Genomic DNA, 15,992 nt, shown 5'->3' with positions numbered 1-15,992 from the left:
CACTCTAGATCACACCTTCACTGTGAGGGCTATCATTGAGGAGGGAAAGTCCAGACCCTAGAAAGTCTACACTTGCTTCGTAGACTTTCGAGATGCTTTTGACACTGTCCCGATGATCAGGAGACTACAGAAGATGCTGATCCCAAACACTTTGATTTGGGGTGTGATGAGTCTATATGACTCTATCAGAGGGAGCGCCACAGGGTCTATCAGATTGGGTTGAGAGCACGATAGGGGTGAAGTAGGGCTGCCCTCTCTCACCGGAATCTACATTGATGAAATCACATCTTTCATAGACCGCCTAGGGGTCGAAGGATCACTTCTAGCTGACCTCACGATATAGATATTGCTATACGTTGATGACATAGTCCTCATATCATAGTCAACAGAGGGGTTGCGGAGGCCCTAGAGGTTTTCTACACACAGAGAGACCTTACAGTCAACCTGGTGATGATCTTCAACATCTCACGCGCACTGCTACATCGACAGAGCTTCTCCTACTGTCGTGAGCCAGTGGAGATAGTGCAGTCCTACACATACTTGGGAACATCTTTCACAGGCCCCATCTTCACGATGTCTTAGGTAGCCACGGCACGACTCACACTGGAACAGACCGACTAGAAACACAATGTTTTTGGGCACACTTTCAGGATCCACCGACGAAGGGCTGGCTTTTTGAACTTTAGTGCAGCCAACTGCCATGTATGCAACACCCTTCTAGGGACGCGATCTCCCAAGGACAGAGTGGAGAATTGAGCGGCTAGGTGTAATTATGGGGTCCAGGATGATTAGAAGTAAGCCCTCAGTCCCACATGGAATAGTACAGGCAGAGTTCGCCATGACGCCTCTCCAGTTCTGCTTCACCTCGTATAATTGGTTAATTGGGCTCCATTTATGTCCATTGGGGGTGAACCCCACAATGAAGGCTTTTCTCAGCGTCTCCCCGTTGACTTTTTCTTCTAGGGTGAGAGCCCTATACCATTGGCCTACTTTGCCATCCAAGCTGAGACCAAACATATTAGCCATTTCGAGATCTCCGAGAGACCGGGTCTCCTTCCCCAAGGAATTTGGTCATTAACGTGGAGATGGCTATGGGTCGGCTCCTTGAGGGATTTGTGATCCGTGTGGGAAACACTGGGGTGGGTGGGGGTGGTGTGGCCCCCCTTCCTAGGGCATTCACCAGGATGCGGATTGCCTCATCAATTAGCACTATTTGGGCAGCTGGCAGAGGCGGTGCCATTGTGGGCCTAATGGGACATAGGGGTGGCCTTAAGCCTGGCCCTAGTGGTGGGACCACTTCCTGAGGGGGTATCGGAGGAAGGATTCATCATCAGACCCCAATATCTCGAGGATACAGGAGTCTCACATGCACGGAGGATTGCCATTGGGCAGATGCGGTTTTCATCCCATCAGCTGAGGAATGAGGCAAGGAGAGAAGCAGGTATGCCCAGAGAGCAATGGATCTACATGCTATGCACATTGAGGCCAGTTGAGATGGAGGAGTTGAGATGGAGGAGCACTTTCTTTGTGCTTGCCCAACCTACTATGAGATCCGAGGACGCTACCATTGTCTCTATTTGGAGGGGAGCAACTCTGGCCCATTTCACGACTCATCCATTTCCATGAACAAGTTTGCATTGGGCTCTATCTGATGGAGATGCGACGGCATAGGGAGACACTATTACGACAGATCAAAGAGCAACAGGAGGCGGCTAGGCCACAGGATATAGAGGTTGACCGGGCACAGCGACGTGTCGCAGACTATCATACATTTGAGTCAACTCCAGGACACAGCGGAGTAGAGGAGGAGGAGTTAGCTAATATGAGGGCAGCCTGGACCAGCAGAGAGAGCCGCCATGGTATCGCCAAGGGAGGGACGCAAAGACCACGCGAGATAGAGAGCGCCCAGAGCACACTCTCTTGAGGTCGGACCTATCCCAACTTTCCTCAGGGGGAACCAACAGAGACGAGGAGTCACTCTAGACATAACCCAAAGGGTTCAAATATTAAGAAGGCCACGTCCCCGCCACACCGTGAGACAGCCCGACACACGCAGATCTGAGATATCTTCACAGCTCACCACACACACACCACTGTACCGGGCTTCAGTTTCTGAGTCTCAGCTCCGAGACTGATTTTATTCAGTTTGTATTTAATTGATTGTGAGTTTGTTATGAGCTCAGTAGAGCAGCATAGATTAGATTAGTACTCAGCAAGGGCCCTATAGCACCCTTTGAGGCTTGTATAAGTCATCTTTTTGTGTACTTTGTCCCATACGGCCGCGAGGCCTCCAGCGGACGTTAATACATCTCTCTCTCTCTCTCTCTCTCTCTCTCTCCACGGCCGATGGGAGCGATAGTGGCACTTGTCCGATGCAGGGTCACTACTAGATAGAGCAGGATCGCCTCATCCACAACCTTGGTCAGGAGATATTATAGCTCCGTTAGGAGGTGGGAGGCATAGTGTGCGAAAGCATGAGAGAGAGAGAGAGAGAAGAGATACGCAATAGCAACTATATATAGATTGAGGGATACAATCACAGCCAAAGGGGCTGGTCAAGAAAGAGAGAACACTCCAAGGGAAAACCCAATATGAGCCCAATTGCATGGAGAAAGGTGGAGCCACCAGCCAGCCTGGTCGGCCAGCAGGGCTGGCCATAGGGCCTACCAGCAGGTCAGCCCTGACCCGACCAGCGGGTCGGCTGACCTACCCTAGTTGGGTCGGATTAGGTCAGGTTTGACCGACCAATCAGGTCAGGTAACCTGCCCTGGTTGGGGCCCGATTTGGGCTCCAAACTCAGCCCTACCAGCCTGCATAGCTAGCCTAACCAGGCCTCTACCTATCCTATCCTCTCCGGGCGGGCACACCCACAATAAAGCCATCTCTCACTATGTGATGCCATCCTCTAACAGGATTAGTGTGAAACCATGTGTCCACGGAGTGAGAAATGCCAATTTTAAAGGATACTAAATGTGTTGTTGCGGAACACCACTAATGTTCATATCTACTAAGTCACTTGAATGTAATCACTGGCTTTGCAAAGAGAGAAGCACCCTTAACACTAGTGTTGGCCGATGATATCTTTGCAATCATGATCAAACTTCTGACGATGGTACAGACCCTATCGCTAGGGAGAAGTAATCAAGATGAAATGAAAAAGTAAGTGTGGTAGCCAAAAATAATGAAGCGAGGACTCTCCAATGAAATCCACAAGCAATCTGGAACCATCATACCCTCCCAATCGACATTAATAGAAACTAAAATTTCACTATTTTTGTATAGTTTCTTAGTTTTTGACTGCCTATTTTAGATGGTGAGTATATTGGTGCCTCTCAAGACTACATTGCGCCAAGTAGAATTATAGAAAAAATGTCCTCATATGGTAGAATGCTTCCAACAACCTAAATGGGATCATTTTTATTGAAATAAAAAGAAACACTAAAAATAACATCTGAAAACCATACAGTTAGATACTAAGAACTTTTAGACAAATGATAGACAAATGGTGAGGATAAACACAACAGTTGGATCATACTTAAATTTTCTAATAATTATAGTCGTTTTGAGCTCAAACTACAGAAATATTTGTTTTCGCAATCACAATAGAATACTACTCCTTACTGACAAAGCGGAAACAAATCAACACTGTGTGGGTGTTTTGTGCACTCTGCACATGCAAAAACAAAGACCACAAATACAATCAACGTGGGGCCAAGACTAACGTTAATGTGACTACTCTAAGGCAAGGCTAGACTGACAGCAACCCAAACTTTCCCTCTAGGAAGAAGACAACATTGGATACACCTTATAAGGGTCCCTTCCTGCTGTCTGCAGATCAGCCAAGCTTTATATAGCTGCTCAAGAACAGGATGACCTCCTTTGCAGTTGACTAAATTGGGGCAGAACTCGTTTGCAGTTGTGTCCTGATTTCATGACCCGGCAAGTGCAGCCATTGTGAGGCTGAGTGACCAATGCATGACATTTGACAAAAGGAAGTTTTTGCAGTTCTCTGCTAATGAAAACAAAAAAAATAGTTGATAAGGGCTGAGGTATCTGTGTAAACTGTTTTATCCTATAATCGCATAGCTTGTCAAGTCAGCACAGCATTTCTGCAAACTCCATACTTTACACACAGGGAAGAACGGTGAGACAAAAAGATGCGCAGAATTAGAGACAGGACTCTTCTTTGTAGGAACAATTTTCCCATGACAAAAAACATTCAGAAAACAAAAACCTTGTGGACCATACCATTAACGAAAATTGGAATTGGAAATCTGTGCACTAAGAAATTCTTCAGAGAACTCCCACCTTTAATTCCAGAAAGTGCATGCCACAAAAGCTAACCTACAGATTTCTAAGCCCCAAAACTGTTCAAGAGATCTTCTAATAAACCCCCCAAAAAGAGGTCAATGCATTAATAAGGAGCACCTACCACTCCAGCAACATCCAAGATTGTAAGAGTAGAATCCACATGTTTTCGTGCTGCAATGGAGCAAGCTGGAAACTTTTTATTCAGAGTTCGTTCAAACTCCAATACATGATACTTCAGATATCTGTCAATGGTAGTCACTTTTACCAGTCTTTGAGGATCCAATTTCCCAATTCTCTCAATATATATAGGCCTCCCATATTTATCAACACCATGGTGACCTTGAGGATAGCAATTCTTTACCTCATCAATTTCTTCAAGAGTGAAATTCTGCATTGGATTTCAAAATAGCATAATTAGTTTACGAGATTAACCAGGCTGAAGGCAGAACTAAAGAAAGGAACATGACAGACACCCAGGCAACGATTAAAAGTATATGATAAAAATGCTTACTATCAACACAATGCCTCGGTCATTCAATCAGGCATTCGATGAATGCACACTGCAATCCTCTAAGATGAATTACATTCACAAACAACTGCTTGAACGTACAATTTAGAGATCATCAATTTCCCAGAAATTAGAAGGTTCGTATAAAATTTACATACAGTTCATATCAAGTTTCGAAGGTGAGCATATTGATTGTTAACAGATCGTTAAAACTGCCCCATCACCGCCTCCTGGCTCATTCCCAACACAGTGGCCCGTAATTCTTAGCATCTAATATAAGAAACCCTAAGCCCTAAACTTGCAGGCAAGCCACAGTGATGATCACAAAGCTCTGAAGTGTCACAGAACATTCTCACTACTGAGAAAGGAGAAACAAAAGCTACTGAAATTTGTGAATAGCCAAAAGCATTGCCTTAAAAATGTGTCTTCGAAGTCTCATGGGGTTCTCCAAGTAGGTGGGGAGGCATAGCAGTGGATATCAAGAACGTCATGACAGTTTGCGGCAAGGCTCTTGCAAGGAGTAGGATATTTATGAGGCGATTCCTAAAGGATCTGGCTGCAAGAAGTCCACTTTTGAACCAATTTGTCAGGGAAACTCTACTAGGACAAGGCTAATTAAAGGTATTGCTGGTAGAGGACACTATACTAGTGGCTCCTCACATAGGCCTGCCAATTCAGTGGTGGGAGAAAAAATACAGCCTGATGCTTGGCCTCGATAGGCAGCAAGAAAAACCTTATCACGGTAAATGTTATGCTCTAGTTGAGATAGCATGACCTATGAAGGGTCGGTGGACATTTTGCTTTTGGGAGGACTGACTTTTGTATTATATTTTATCGTGCTTCATGTACATGGTTAAAGGAATTAGTGTCAAGGTCCTTGGTGATGGCACGGACTAGATGGTTCTGAGGTCAAGGGCCTAGGTGCACCAAAAGGTGAAATTGCCAAGGGGCAAATGGAATTAAAAAACATACTCCAAGAGAGAAATAAATGGTGCATTTAAGTAACACCCTAGAATTGTGACATCTGGTATGTAGGACCATCTAGGAATTGTGGGCTCTGGTGAAAGCATGCGGGAGGGAAAATGCACATTATCTTTTGAGCTTGTTTTGCCAAAGAATGGCCCAGTAAGGAAGAAAATTACAGTGGATCATATGGCAAAGTTGTTCATGCAGAACATTTTCAAATATCATGGGATGCCTCAGTCTATCGTAAGTACAAAGATCCACGCATGACGAGTCTCTTTTGGAGAGGGCTTTTTGAAAATATGGGCACTACATTGAGATTTTCATCTTCTTTTCATCCTCAATCAGATGGGCAGTCCGAAGAGGCTAATTTGACTGCTCTTGATTTGCTGAAATGTTTTGTGTCTGAGCATAAGACACAATGAGAGCAATTTCTACCCTTGGTAGAATTTGCTTACAACAATATTGTGCATACTTCCACTGGGAAAGCTCCTTTTGAAATAGTAGAAGGAGGCAAGAAAGTTCCACCTATCTTGCATACAAAGGATAAGGTTTTTGAAGCTGATAGGTACGTTGAAAGCATGGATGTGTCGTGAATTGATATTTAATAAAGGTGATTGGGTTCTTTTGCGCTTTGAAGAGGCAAGGCTGAAAAAGAAAAGGGGCAAAGTAAAATCAGACGAAATCCCACACGATTTGTTACGGACAACAATTTCTCTTTGATTCACTACGAATCTCCTCCGTAAAAGACAGCAAGCACACTTCCCCTTTTGCTCTCCCTCTCTCTACAAAGACAATAGGGCCCAGGACAACATGTCGGGCTGGACCCCCCCGAAGGTATTTTATTACTTGAAGAGAATCTGTTACAAAAGTTCAGCGTAGAGCTGTCTGGTACTCTTTTTTTTAAAACGTGAAAAATCCCCTTTATTACAAGAGCTTCAAGCTCATTTCAAATTGGCAACATGCAACTTGTCTAAAATCTAGACTAAGTCCTATTACATGCCACTAAGGGCCATTCTGGAGTCTTTAAAGCACTTGGTCACACGAACCGCCTCCTAGATGCTTGTCGAGCTCCCGTAACGCTTAGGAAAAATAACTCTTCCTAGTACCTGCAACAATTAATTAAAGCGCACCACCATGGCACCCATTAATTGTTAGCGCTTTGCATGCAAATAACACACTGTGGACTAATTCTAGTCACGGTGGGCGTCCCCACTAAACACATGTGCACACCTAACAAATATAAAAATATATATTTATTCTCTGGTTGACCGGAGTCAACACTCTTGATTATAATTAAGGAGCTTTGACCAAGGGTCGAGGCGCCTTAATTATAGCCAAGTCTCTCCAACCGAAGTTGGCACATCTTGGTTAACCGAGGTTAACCCTCTTGGCGCATGCCAAGTCTTGTTGACCGAAGTCAACACTCTCTGACCGTAGTCAGCTCTGTAGTTCTCTGGTTAACCGCAGTTAACCCTCTTGGTAATAAACCAAGTCTCCTTGACCGAATCAGATTTACTTGACTAGAGTCAAGTATCTTTGACCGTAGTCAATCCTTTGACCATTAAAATAACTCTTTGACCATAATTAACACATATAAAACTCTTTAATTATGATCAAATAAATGGTCAACTGTACTTTGCCTTTGGATATTTACATTGTGGTGACATCCCCTCGGCTTCTATTTAGTTGACCTCAACTGAAAAGCTTCCTTGTAAACATCCAAAAGCTGTGGATGGTCGGATAACATGTCTTCGTCCATCCACTTGGCATCTAATGCCGTATAATTCTTGAATTTTACAAGATACCTGTAAAACTCCTTACCCTGAAAGCCTTTACGTACAGTATGGTACACAATTTGCTCTGGCTGAAGGACTTCCTCCAGCTCATCCACTTCTGGTGGATCGTCTGATACTGGTTCTGTAGGCTCTGATCCCTGGAATTTCTTTAGAAGACTCACATGGAATGCATTGTGAATCCTCCAATGCTCTGGCAATGCTAATCTGTATGCAACCTCATTTATTCTTTCTGTAACCCTGAAAGGGCCATAATATCTGGGAGATAACTTTGCATACACTTTCTGTTTGCCTTTAAACTTGCGGAGCCTAGCTTTTTCAAACCTCAAAAGTACCCAATCCCCTTCCTTGAGATCTAACTGTCTCCTATGCTTATTTGCAGCTCTTTTATGTTTCTCTTGAGACCTTTCAATTGCTGTCCGAACTTGGCTGTAAGCTGTCTAGAGGTCTCTCACAAACTGATCAGCTGCAAATATTTCATCTTTGGTCCTCAATATAGGCGGCAAAATCACCTTGCCATATATGACCTCAAAAGGGGCTTTCCCTGTAGAGCTATGTACTGTATTATTGTAAGCAAACTCTACTAACGGTAGGTACTTTTCCCAGTCTGAACTTTGGTCACCCACGTAGCATTTCAGCATATCCAAAACTGTAGAATTTGCTACTTCACTTTGACCATCTGTCTGGGGATGGAAAGAAGAAGAAAAATTCAGATTCGTCCCCATGTTATCAAATAAAGCTCTCCAGAATAGACTGGTCATTCTGGGATCTCGATCACTAACAATGGACTTAGGCATACCATGATGTTTAAAAATTTGTGCCATGAAAAGCTTAGCCATATGATATGCCTTTATGGTTTTGCGAACCGGAATGAAATGAGCTTGCATGCTGAATCTATCAATGATAGTCCAAATTCCATCATTCCCTGACTTTGATCTTGGCAAATCAAAAATAAAGTCCATTGTAATACTTTCCCATGGTGCCTGAGGCACGGGAAGAGGCATAAGTAGGCCAGGTGCCTTCCGTCTATCATACTTCACTTTCTGACACGTAAGGCATTCAGTAACAAACTAATGTATATCTTTCCGTATCCCTGGCCAAAAGAAATACCTCTCTAGTGCTAGAGTTGTTGCTGTAATTCCTCTATGTCCAGCATAGGGAGGTGCATGGCATTCCTCCAAAATCTTTTTCCTCATCTCCTGGGTGATGCATAGGCAATCATCTTTCATTAGATACCCATCTTTCAGGGAATAGTGACTGGTGGATTGCCCCTCTTGCATTTGCTGTAAAATTTCACCAAAATCTGAATCACGAGCATATTGCTCCCTCATGCCTTCCAGGTCCTGGTGATAAGCAATAGTCACGTTATTGACCTGGGGTCTCCGGGATAAGGCATCTGCCACTCTGTTCCGAATTCCTGGGGTATGGACAATCTGGAAATGATACATTGACAGCATGTTTGCCCATTTCATATGCTTCTCGGAAAGCTTCGTCTGAGTCAAAAAGTATCTCAGACTTTGGTGATCTGTCTTAACAGTAAAATCTGCACCCAAAAGATAGTGCTTCCATGTATGGATGGCATGAATTACAGCCAATAACTCTTTCTCATAGATTCCTAGATATCTTTCTGCATCCCGAAGTCTCCTGCTTTCATAGGCTACTACATGGCCATTCTGATGCAATGCAGCCCCAACACATTCTCCACAAGCGTCGCAATCAACATCAAAAGATTGATAAAGATCCGGGACTACAAGAATAGGCTCTGTAGTCAACTTCTCCTTGAGTGTATTAAATGCTTTCTTCTGTGATATTCCCCATGTGAAGGCTGCATTTTTCTTAGTAAGGTCATGTAATGGAGCTGCGATATCAGCAAAATGTCTGATAAACCTTCTGTAGTAAGAACACAGGCCTAGGAAACTTCGAACTTCATGCACAGTTTTCAGCTCTGGCCATTCCTGAATGGCACGGATCTTCGCTGGATCCATTTGTATCCCATTCTTGGATATTATATGCCCCAGATAGTGGATTTCTTCCAAGAAGAATTCACTTTTCTTGCTGTTTGCGTAGAGCTGATGATTTCTCAGCTCTTGAAACACTATAGCAAGATGTTCTCTGTGCTCTTCTTCTGTCTTAGAAAAGACTAAGATATCATCAAAGAAAGTACCCGTAAAATGCCTGTACTTTCGGAAGATGCGATCCATCATTCTATTGAATGTGGCTGGAGCATTTGTCAACCCAAAAGGCATTACAAGTATTCATACAACCCGAATGTAGTGCGGAATGCTGTCTTGTGCACATCCTGAGGCTGTATCCTCACTTGGTGATAGCCACTCTTTAAGTCTATCCTGCTGAAAACTGAAGCTCCATTTAACTGATCCAGGACATCATCAATGCGCGGAATAGGGAATCTATTCTTGATGGTCATTTTGTTCAGTGCGCGATAATCGACGCACATACGGAATGAACCATCTTTCTTCTGTACTAACAGTACAGGGGAACAAAAAGGAGACGAGCTAGGCTGAATCAACCCTTTAGACAGCAAATCCTGTACCTGAGCCATAATCTCCTCTCTCTGAGTCGCACTGACCCTATAAGGTGGTCTGTTTGGTGACTCACTACCAGGCATTAACTCTATCTGATGATCTTCTGGTCTCTCTGGGGGTAACTCCCCTGGCAAAGCATCAAAAAAGCAATCTTTAAAGTTTACAAGAAATTGAAACTTATCTTTGTCTGCATCATTTATTTCAGCATGCATATCATTCTCTTTTTCTTTTACAAAAACCATGTACGCAGAAATTGCAGACTTTATTGCTTTACCACATGTAACATCAAATACAATGGGGATAGTGTCCCCTTTATTCCTGGCAACTAAACGTTGATTTTTTCCCCTATGCACAAACTCCAGCACTCTTTCAGGAAGAGTCAACTTCACTGCCTTGCGATGAAACCAAGGCATTCCCAAGACTACATCATGATGTTTCAGTGGAGAAATGAAGAAGTCTTCCTGATCCACATAACTCTGAACATGAAGACGGAGCTTCCCTATCAAGGGAGTAACTGGCACAGGATTCCCACAGAACATCTGATCGGCATCCAAAGCCCTGCCCAACTCCTCCGTCTTTATTCCCAGCCTCACGGCTAGATCCTCTGATATGAAATTATCAGTAGCCCCTGGATCAAATAAAATTAGCGCTTGCTGGTCTCTAACTTTGCCCCATGATAGCAGCAATTCTCGTTCTTCTGGTTTTGAAGCATGACCCAGTATGTCAGGAATTCCCCCCGCCATTGGCTTTTGCGGACCTCGTGGCTTCTCTGCCTCTTTTCCCTTCGAAGTTGAAGGCTTTTCTGGGCACTGGGCAGCCACATGCCCCTCTTTGCCGCACCTGAAGCATTTCCCATCTCTACGGAATTCCGCTATCTGTTCAGGGGTGAATAGAGATTTGCCCTTATAAGTCTTTGAAAACTGAGTACCCCTCAACTTCTGAGGCTGAAACCCTTTCTTTTCAGCCTTGGGGTACTCTTTCTTTTCTGATTTTGAAAAATCAGTTTTCTTTTTATCAGCACGTCCTGCATGCAAGGATGGCACCGTAGATGGATCTTGTAACGGCACAAGACTAGCTACTGAAGCTGAATGCATAAGGTCTTGAATGTTCTTTGCCCCCAAAGCATTCACTACTGCCTGAATTTTTGGAGTGAGACCTGCTCTGTACTTTCTCATTTGGGTCCCTTTGGAGATCTTTTTGAAAGGTGCAACCTGTAAATAAGCATCCCAAAACTTTTGGTTGTACACATCCACTGTATCTCCTGCATCCATATGCAAGCTGTCCCAATCTTAAAGAACATGGTCTCTGAACTGTTTAGGCATAAACTGCTCGTAGAAGGCTTTCTTGAAGTCCTTCCACTTCCTTGGGGCTGACCCATCTGTAGTCTGTGCACTCCACCATGCACTAGCTGTTGCTGTCAAGTGCAAACTGACCATTCTTAACTTGGAGGATTCTGAAAATTTTTCTGTACCGAATGCAGCATCAAACTGCCTCATGAACTGCAATGCTTTGTCTGTATGACCATACTGTCCATTGTAGGTCATAAACTTGACAGATTTTCCTCCCTCTTTAAATTCCTTGGTCTCTTTGGAAGACTTTCTCTTCCTAGACTTCTTGTGTTTCCTTCTTTTCCTGGATGGTTTATCTGATAAGGAAGAAGAAGACACAGAAGTCGAACTCGAGGTAGACGGTGATGGACTAGGAGATCGGTGATGATGCCTCGATCTCTTTTTGCTATGGGACCGTCCCCTATGAGATCTCTCTTTCTCAGGCTGTACACGAGAGTGTGCCTCTAGCATTGGCACGTCATATACTACATTAGGCATAGCTTCTGCTTGAAACAAATGCTGAGCCCTTGGATCCTTTTGAGATTTTCCATCTCTTGTATACGAGTGCGTACCATCTGTTCAAATTCTTGTTGAGTTTGCGGCACACTTCTCTGTCTTGGATGTACATCCCTATCTTGTGAATCCCACTGGATAGGTGATTGATCCATCTGTTTTCCCCTTTTTCACTGCTCAAAGGCATGCATTTCTTTACTTATGCAAATCTCGGATTCTCTGCTTTTCTACTGCTTTTCTGACAGTAGAAGTCTGACAGGCAGGTGAAATCTGCTAGCAGAAATAGTCTCTGCAGCTGTCCTTTTATTTTTCTTTTTTTTTTTTTAAAGAACAGCAACCAGATGGAGTAACTGGCTAGTTACTCTAACCAGACTGACTGGTTCTAGTCTGGTTAGTCTGCAACTAGACTAACTGGACTAGTCACAGTCTGGTTACAGTGACCAAACTAGTCTGGTTGGGTGAAGTTAGCTAGACCTCTGACAAGGGTTAACTAACCAGAGTTAAACTTAACCACTGGTTAGCCACATCAGCCTGCCACGTGTCTTGCCACGTCATCTGCTGAGCTGGCTGCCACATGTACTGCCACGTCAGCACCTGCACATGCATGCCACTAGGCTGCCACGTCACCTCGCACGTGTGGTTGCCACGTCAGCTGGACCTGCTGGCTGCCACGTCATCTGTCTGTTAGGCCTGCCACGTCAGCGCCACGTGTCCTGCGCCGTCAACGTAACATGAGATTTCTTCTCTCTACGCAGGAATTTCCGTCACAATCAGCATACTCTTGCTCAAGGCTATTCACAGGAATCTTTACGCCTCTTTCTATGCTCTTCTGAGTCAAAACAGCTGCGCCTTAGTCTTTGAGGACAAGCTCCAAATCCTTGGGTAATTTGAGCGTTACGGAATTCTCTTTGGGCATAAAGAGCTTCTTTGACGTTCACACGGCTGCTGGTCTCTTTCGTGAGGCTTCACACTCCTGCCTATCACAGGCCGTAGCACACAACAGCCCACCTATCTTTTATTACCTCCGAATCCCCAATTACAAGCGGGTATAACAGGAGCGATGCAATTCTGGGCAATTCTGGAATTCTGCCTCAATTCTGATTTCCGCTGGTCTCTTTGTTCTTCTTCCCCCAAACTAACAAACAAATGATAGAAGCGGCATAATTTCTTTAGGTGATACTGATTCCGCCTTCAATTCAATTCTGCCAACGAATAACTCCACAGCTGCATCTATGTCCCCCATCTTGTTGACGTTGTACCAGCGGCTGCAAATCTTTGCTTATCCCAGCTTTGAACAGGCCGCCATCTTGTTCCTTCCTTTTGAGCAAATTCCCAAGCACCACAGGCATGTGCATCAGTAATTTTCCCTTTGGCTGCAGGCATCTTCTCAGACCGTCATAGCTTCAGAAAGCTACGAAGCTGCGCTCTGATACCAATAAAATCAGACGAAATCCCACACGCTTTGTTACGGACAACAATTTCTCTTTGATTCACTACGAATCTCCTCCGTAAAAGACAGCAAGCACACTTCCCCTTTCGCTCTCCCTCTCTCCCTCTCTCTACAAAGACAATAGGGCCCAGGACAACATGTCGGGCTGGACCCCCCCGAAGGTATTTTATTACTTGAAGAGAATCTGTTACAAAAGTTCAGCGTAGAGCTGTCTGGTACTCTTTTTTTTTAAACGTGAAAAATCCCCTTTATTACAAGAGCTTCAAGCTCATTTCAAATTGGCAACATGCAACTTGTCTAAAATCTAGACTAAGTCCTATTACATGCCACTAAGGGCCATTCTGGAGTCTTCAAAGCACTTGGTCACACGAACCGCCTCCTAGATGCTTGTCAGGCTCCCGTAACGCTTAGGAAAAATAACTCTTCCTAGTACCTGCAACAATTAATTAAAGCGCACCACCATGGCACCCATTAATTGTTAGCGCTTTGCATGCAAATAACACACTGTGGACTAATTCTAGTCACGGTGGGCGTCCCCACTGAACACATGTGCACACCTAACAAATATAAAAATATATATTTATTCTCTGGTTGACCGGAGTCAACACTCTTGATTATAATTAAGGAGCTTTGACCAAGGGTCGAGGCGCCTTAATTATAGCCAAGTCTCTCCAATCGAAGTTGGCACATCTTGGTTAACCAGGGTTAACCCTCTTGGCGCATGCCAAGTCTTGTTGACCGAAGTCAACACTCTCTGACCGTAGTCAGCTCTGTAGTTCTCTGGTTAACCGCAGTTAACCCTCTTGGTAATAAACCAAGTCTCCTTGACCGAAGTCAGGTTTACTTGACTAGAGTCAAGTATCTTTGACCGTAGTCAATCCTTTGACCATTAAAATAACTCTTTGACCATAATTACCACATATAAAACTCTTTAATTATGATCAAATAAATGGTCAACTGTACTTTGACTTAGGATATTTACATTGTGGTGACACAAAGACCGGTTGTTTCCCAAACTCAGCATGAGATATGATGGGCCTTTTCAGGTTTCAAAGAAGCTAAGTAATGTAGCTTACAAGTTGAAGCTACCGGATCAATTGAGGATTCACAATACTTTCCATGTGAGTCTCTTTAAACCTTTCAAGGGTGATGTGCCAGAGGATATGCCTGATGAGATGCAACTAGAGGTTGAGGAATTGGATGAGATCCTAGTTCCAGAGCAGATTTTGGCACATAAGGAAAGAAAGATTAGAGGTAGAGTTTCCCGCCGCTACTTGGTAAAATTCAGAAATTATTCTCCATTACATGCAAAGTGGTTGGAAAAGGGTGATCTGGCAGATACACCTCAGTTATTACAGCTCTATCTAGATGCTTTTCAGCTTGAGCCGACTTTGGTTGTGGCTCCTTCAGGCTCAGCTGTGAGCATAGATCTGGAGCATTGCCTAATGCTCAAGAGAGGGGTAGTACCTCTGTCTCTGTTACAAACAGGCTCAAATATCTAGAGGTTGCTTGGTGACATTGTTTGTTTAACCCAAGGTACTACTTGCTGACAGTATATCTGCCTTGGGACTTCTATGATCAGTGTACTAGTCACTATGAGTGGGATTTTGCAGTTTATATGGATTGCTATCCTAGTATCTGAACAATCACATATGCTGTTTTCCATGGTATTACATGCTTTCATGATGGTATATTCACTTGTATTTCAGTTACTGCATATCCTTGTAACATCCAGATGCAATTGAGGTCGCTTGCCATGTTTCAAGAGAGGGGTATGTCACGAGGGCCTGAGTTTTGATACTCGCTTGTGGCCGAAATCAAGTGGCGAGGTCACGGGATGAGAGTGTGCAAGTTTCCCACTAGAAAATTGTGCCTTGGGGGCAGATGCAAGGTCTAGGGCCAAGAGGGGCCCAAAGAGCCTTAGAATAAGAGTTGGTCATACTTAAAAAAGGCCCCATTGGAGGGGGGCCTAGGGGCAAATGAAGGCCCTTAGGGGCAACCCAAGGCATGGGCTGCCACGTGGCAAGCCCATGCAGCCCCCTAGGAATAGAAAAATGGCACGGGGCAAAATCACATGAAGGGTTGCGCCGTCAACAAGAGGAGGCTGGCTAGTAGATGGTTGTGAGAGACCGTATGTCGTATACAAGGTAGTGGAAGAAGGCTTCATGGCTGCACGGGCACCAATAGCTGTTGCTATTGTGGTTTAGCCTTGGCTGTTGAGCCGTACGATAGTACGAACTGTTCCACACACACAGTACGGGCGTTGCACCAAGCCTATACGACCTGACTACGCTGGACTTGTACGGATGGCGGACTCTATTCATTAATGAGCTGTACGGCCAGGTACGACAGTACAAGCAGGTGCCTTTGTACGGAGATCCACGTGCTGCTGGTGCAACCATGTACGGTCTGTGGTACAGAGCATTTGCAGCCTCGAGTACAGATTGCTCAAGGGTGATAGGGTGGCCGTTGCCTCGGGCTATGTACTCATGGTTGGGCAGCAATAAATGCCAACTACCCGGGAGTGAGCAAAGCAATGACCAGCATAGTATATGCCTGGTAAGAGGAATGCACACAGAG

The 15,992-nt window shown here is 44.4% G+C and overlaps 2 protein-coding genes across 2 annotated transcripts in view; one reads left to right on the top strand and one right to left on the bottom strand.

Annotated features, from left to right (window-relative positions):
- The window catches only part of LOC147880826 (phosphatidylinositol/phosphatidylcholine transfer protein SFH3-like), an 82,197-nt gene that overhangs the window by 59,272 nt on the left and 6,933 nt on the right, over positions 1 to 15,992 (bottom strand). Inside the window, exon 4 of the mRNA XM_087370488.1 lies at positions 4,433 to 4,699. Within this exon, the coding sequence (XP_087226614.1) occupies positions 4,433 to 4,699 (267 nt within the window). The remainder of the gene's footprint in view (positions 1 to 4,432; positions 4,700 to 15,992) is intronic.
- On the top strand, positions 6,368 to 14,914 carry LOC147880827 (uncharacterized). The gene is made up of 2 exons (XM_087370358.1): positions 6,368 to 6,446; positions 14,412 to 14,914. Exons 1-2 carry the CDS (start codon positions 6,368 to 6,370, stop codon positions 14,912 to 14,914), a joined length of 582 nt encoding a protein of 193 aa, XP_087226484.1.

The sequence above is a fragment of the Dipteris shenzhenensis genome, chromosome 32 (genome assembly GCF_047967505.1).
Source record: "Dipteris shenzhenensis isolate YYH24624 ecotype China chromosome 32, Dip_SZ_1.0, whole genome shotgun sequence".
Taxonomy (NCBI): domain Eukaryota; kingdom Viridiplantae; phylum Streptophyta; class Polypodiopsida; order Gleicheniales; family Dipteridaceae; genus Dipteris; species Dipteris shenzhenensis.
Note: the sequence above shows the minus strand (reverse complement) of the source record. Positions and strands in the feature narration are given on the sequence as shown.

Excerpts from the sequence above, each read along its gene's own strand:
- LOC147880827 (XM_087370358.1), top strand. The coding sequence starts at position 6,368 with ATGTGTCGTGAATTGATATTTAATAAAGGTGATTGGGTTCTTTTGCGC. Across the intron at positions 6,447-14,411 it reads AAGGCTGAAAAAGAAAAGGG|ACCGGTTGTTTCCCAAACTC; the intron begins GCAAAGTAAAAT and ends GGTGACACAAAG.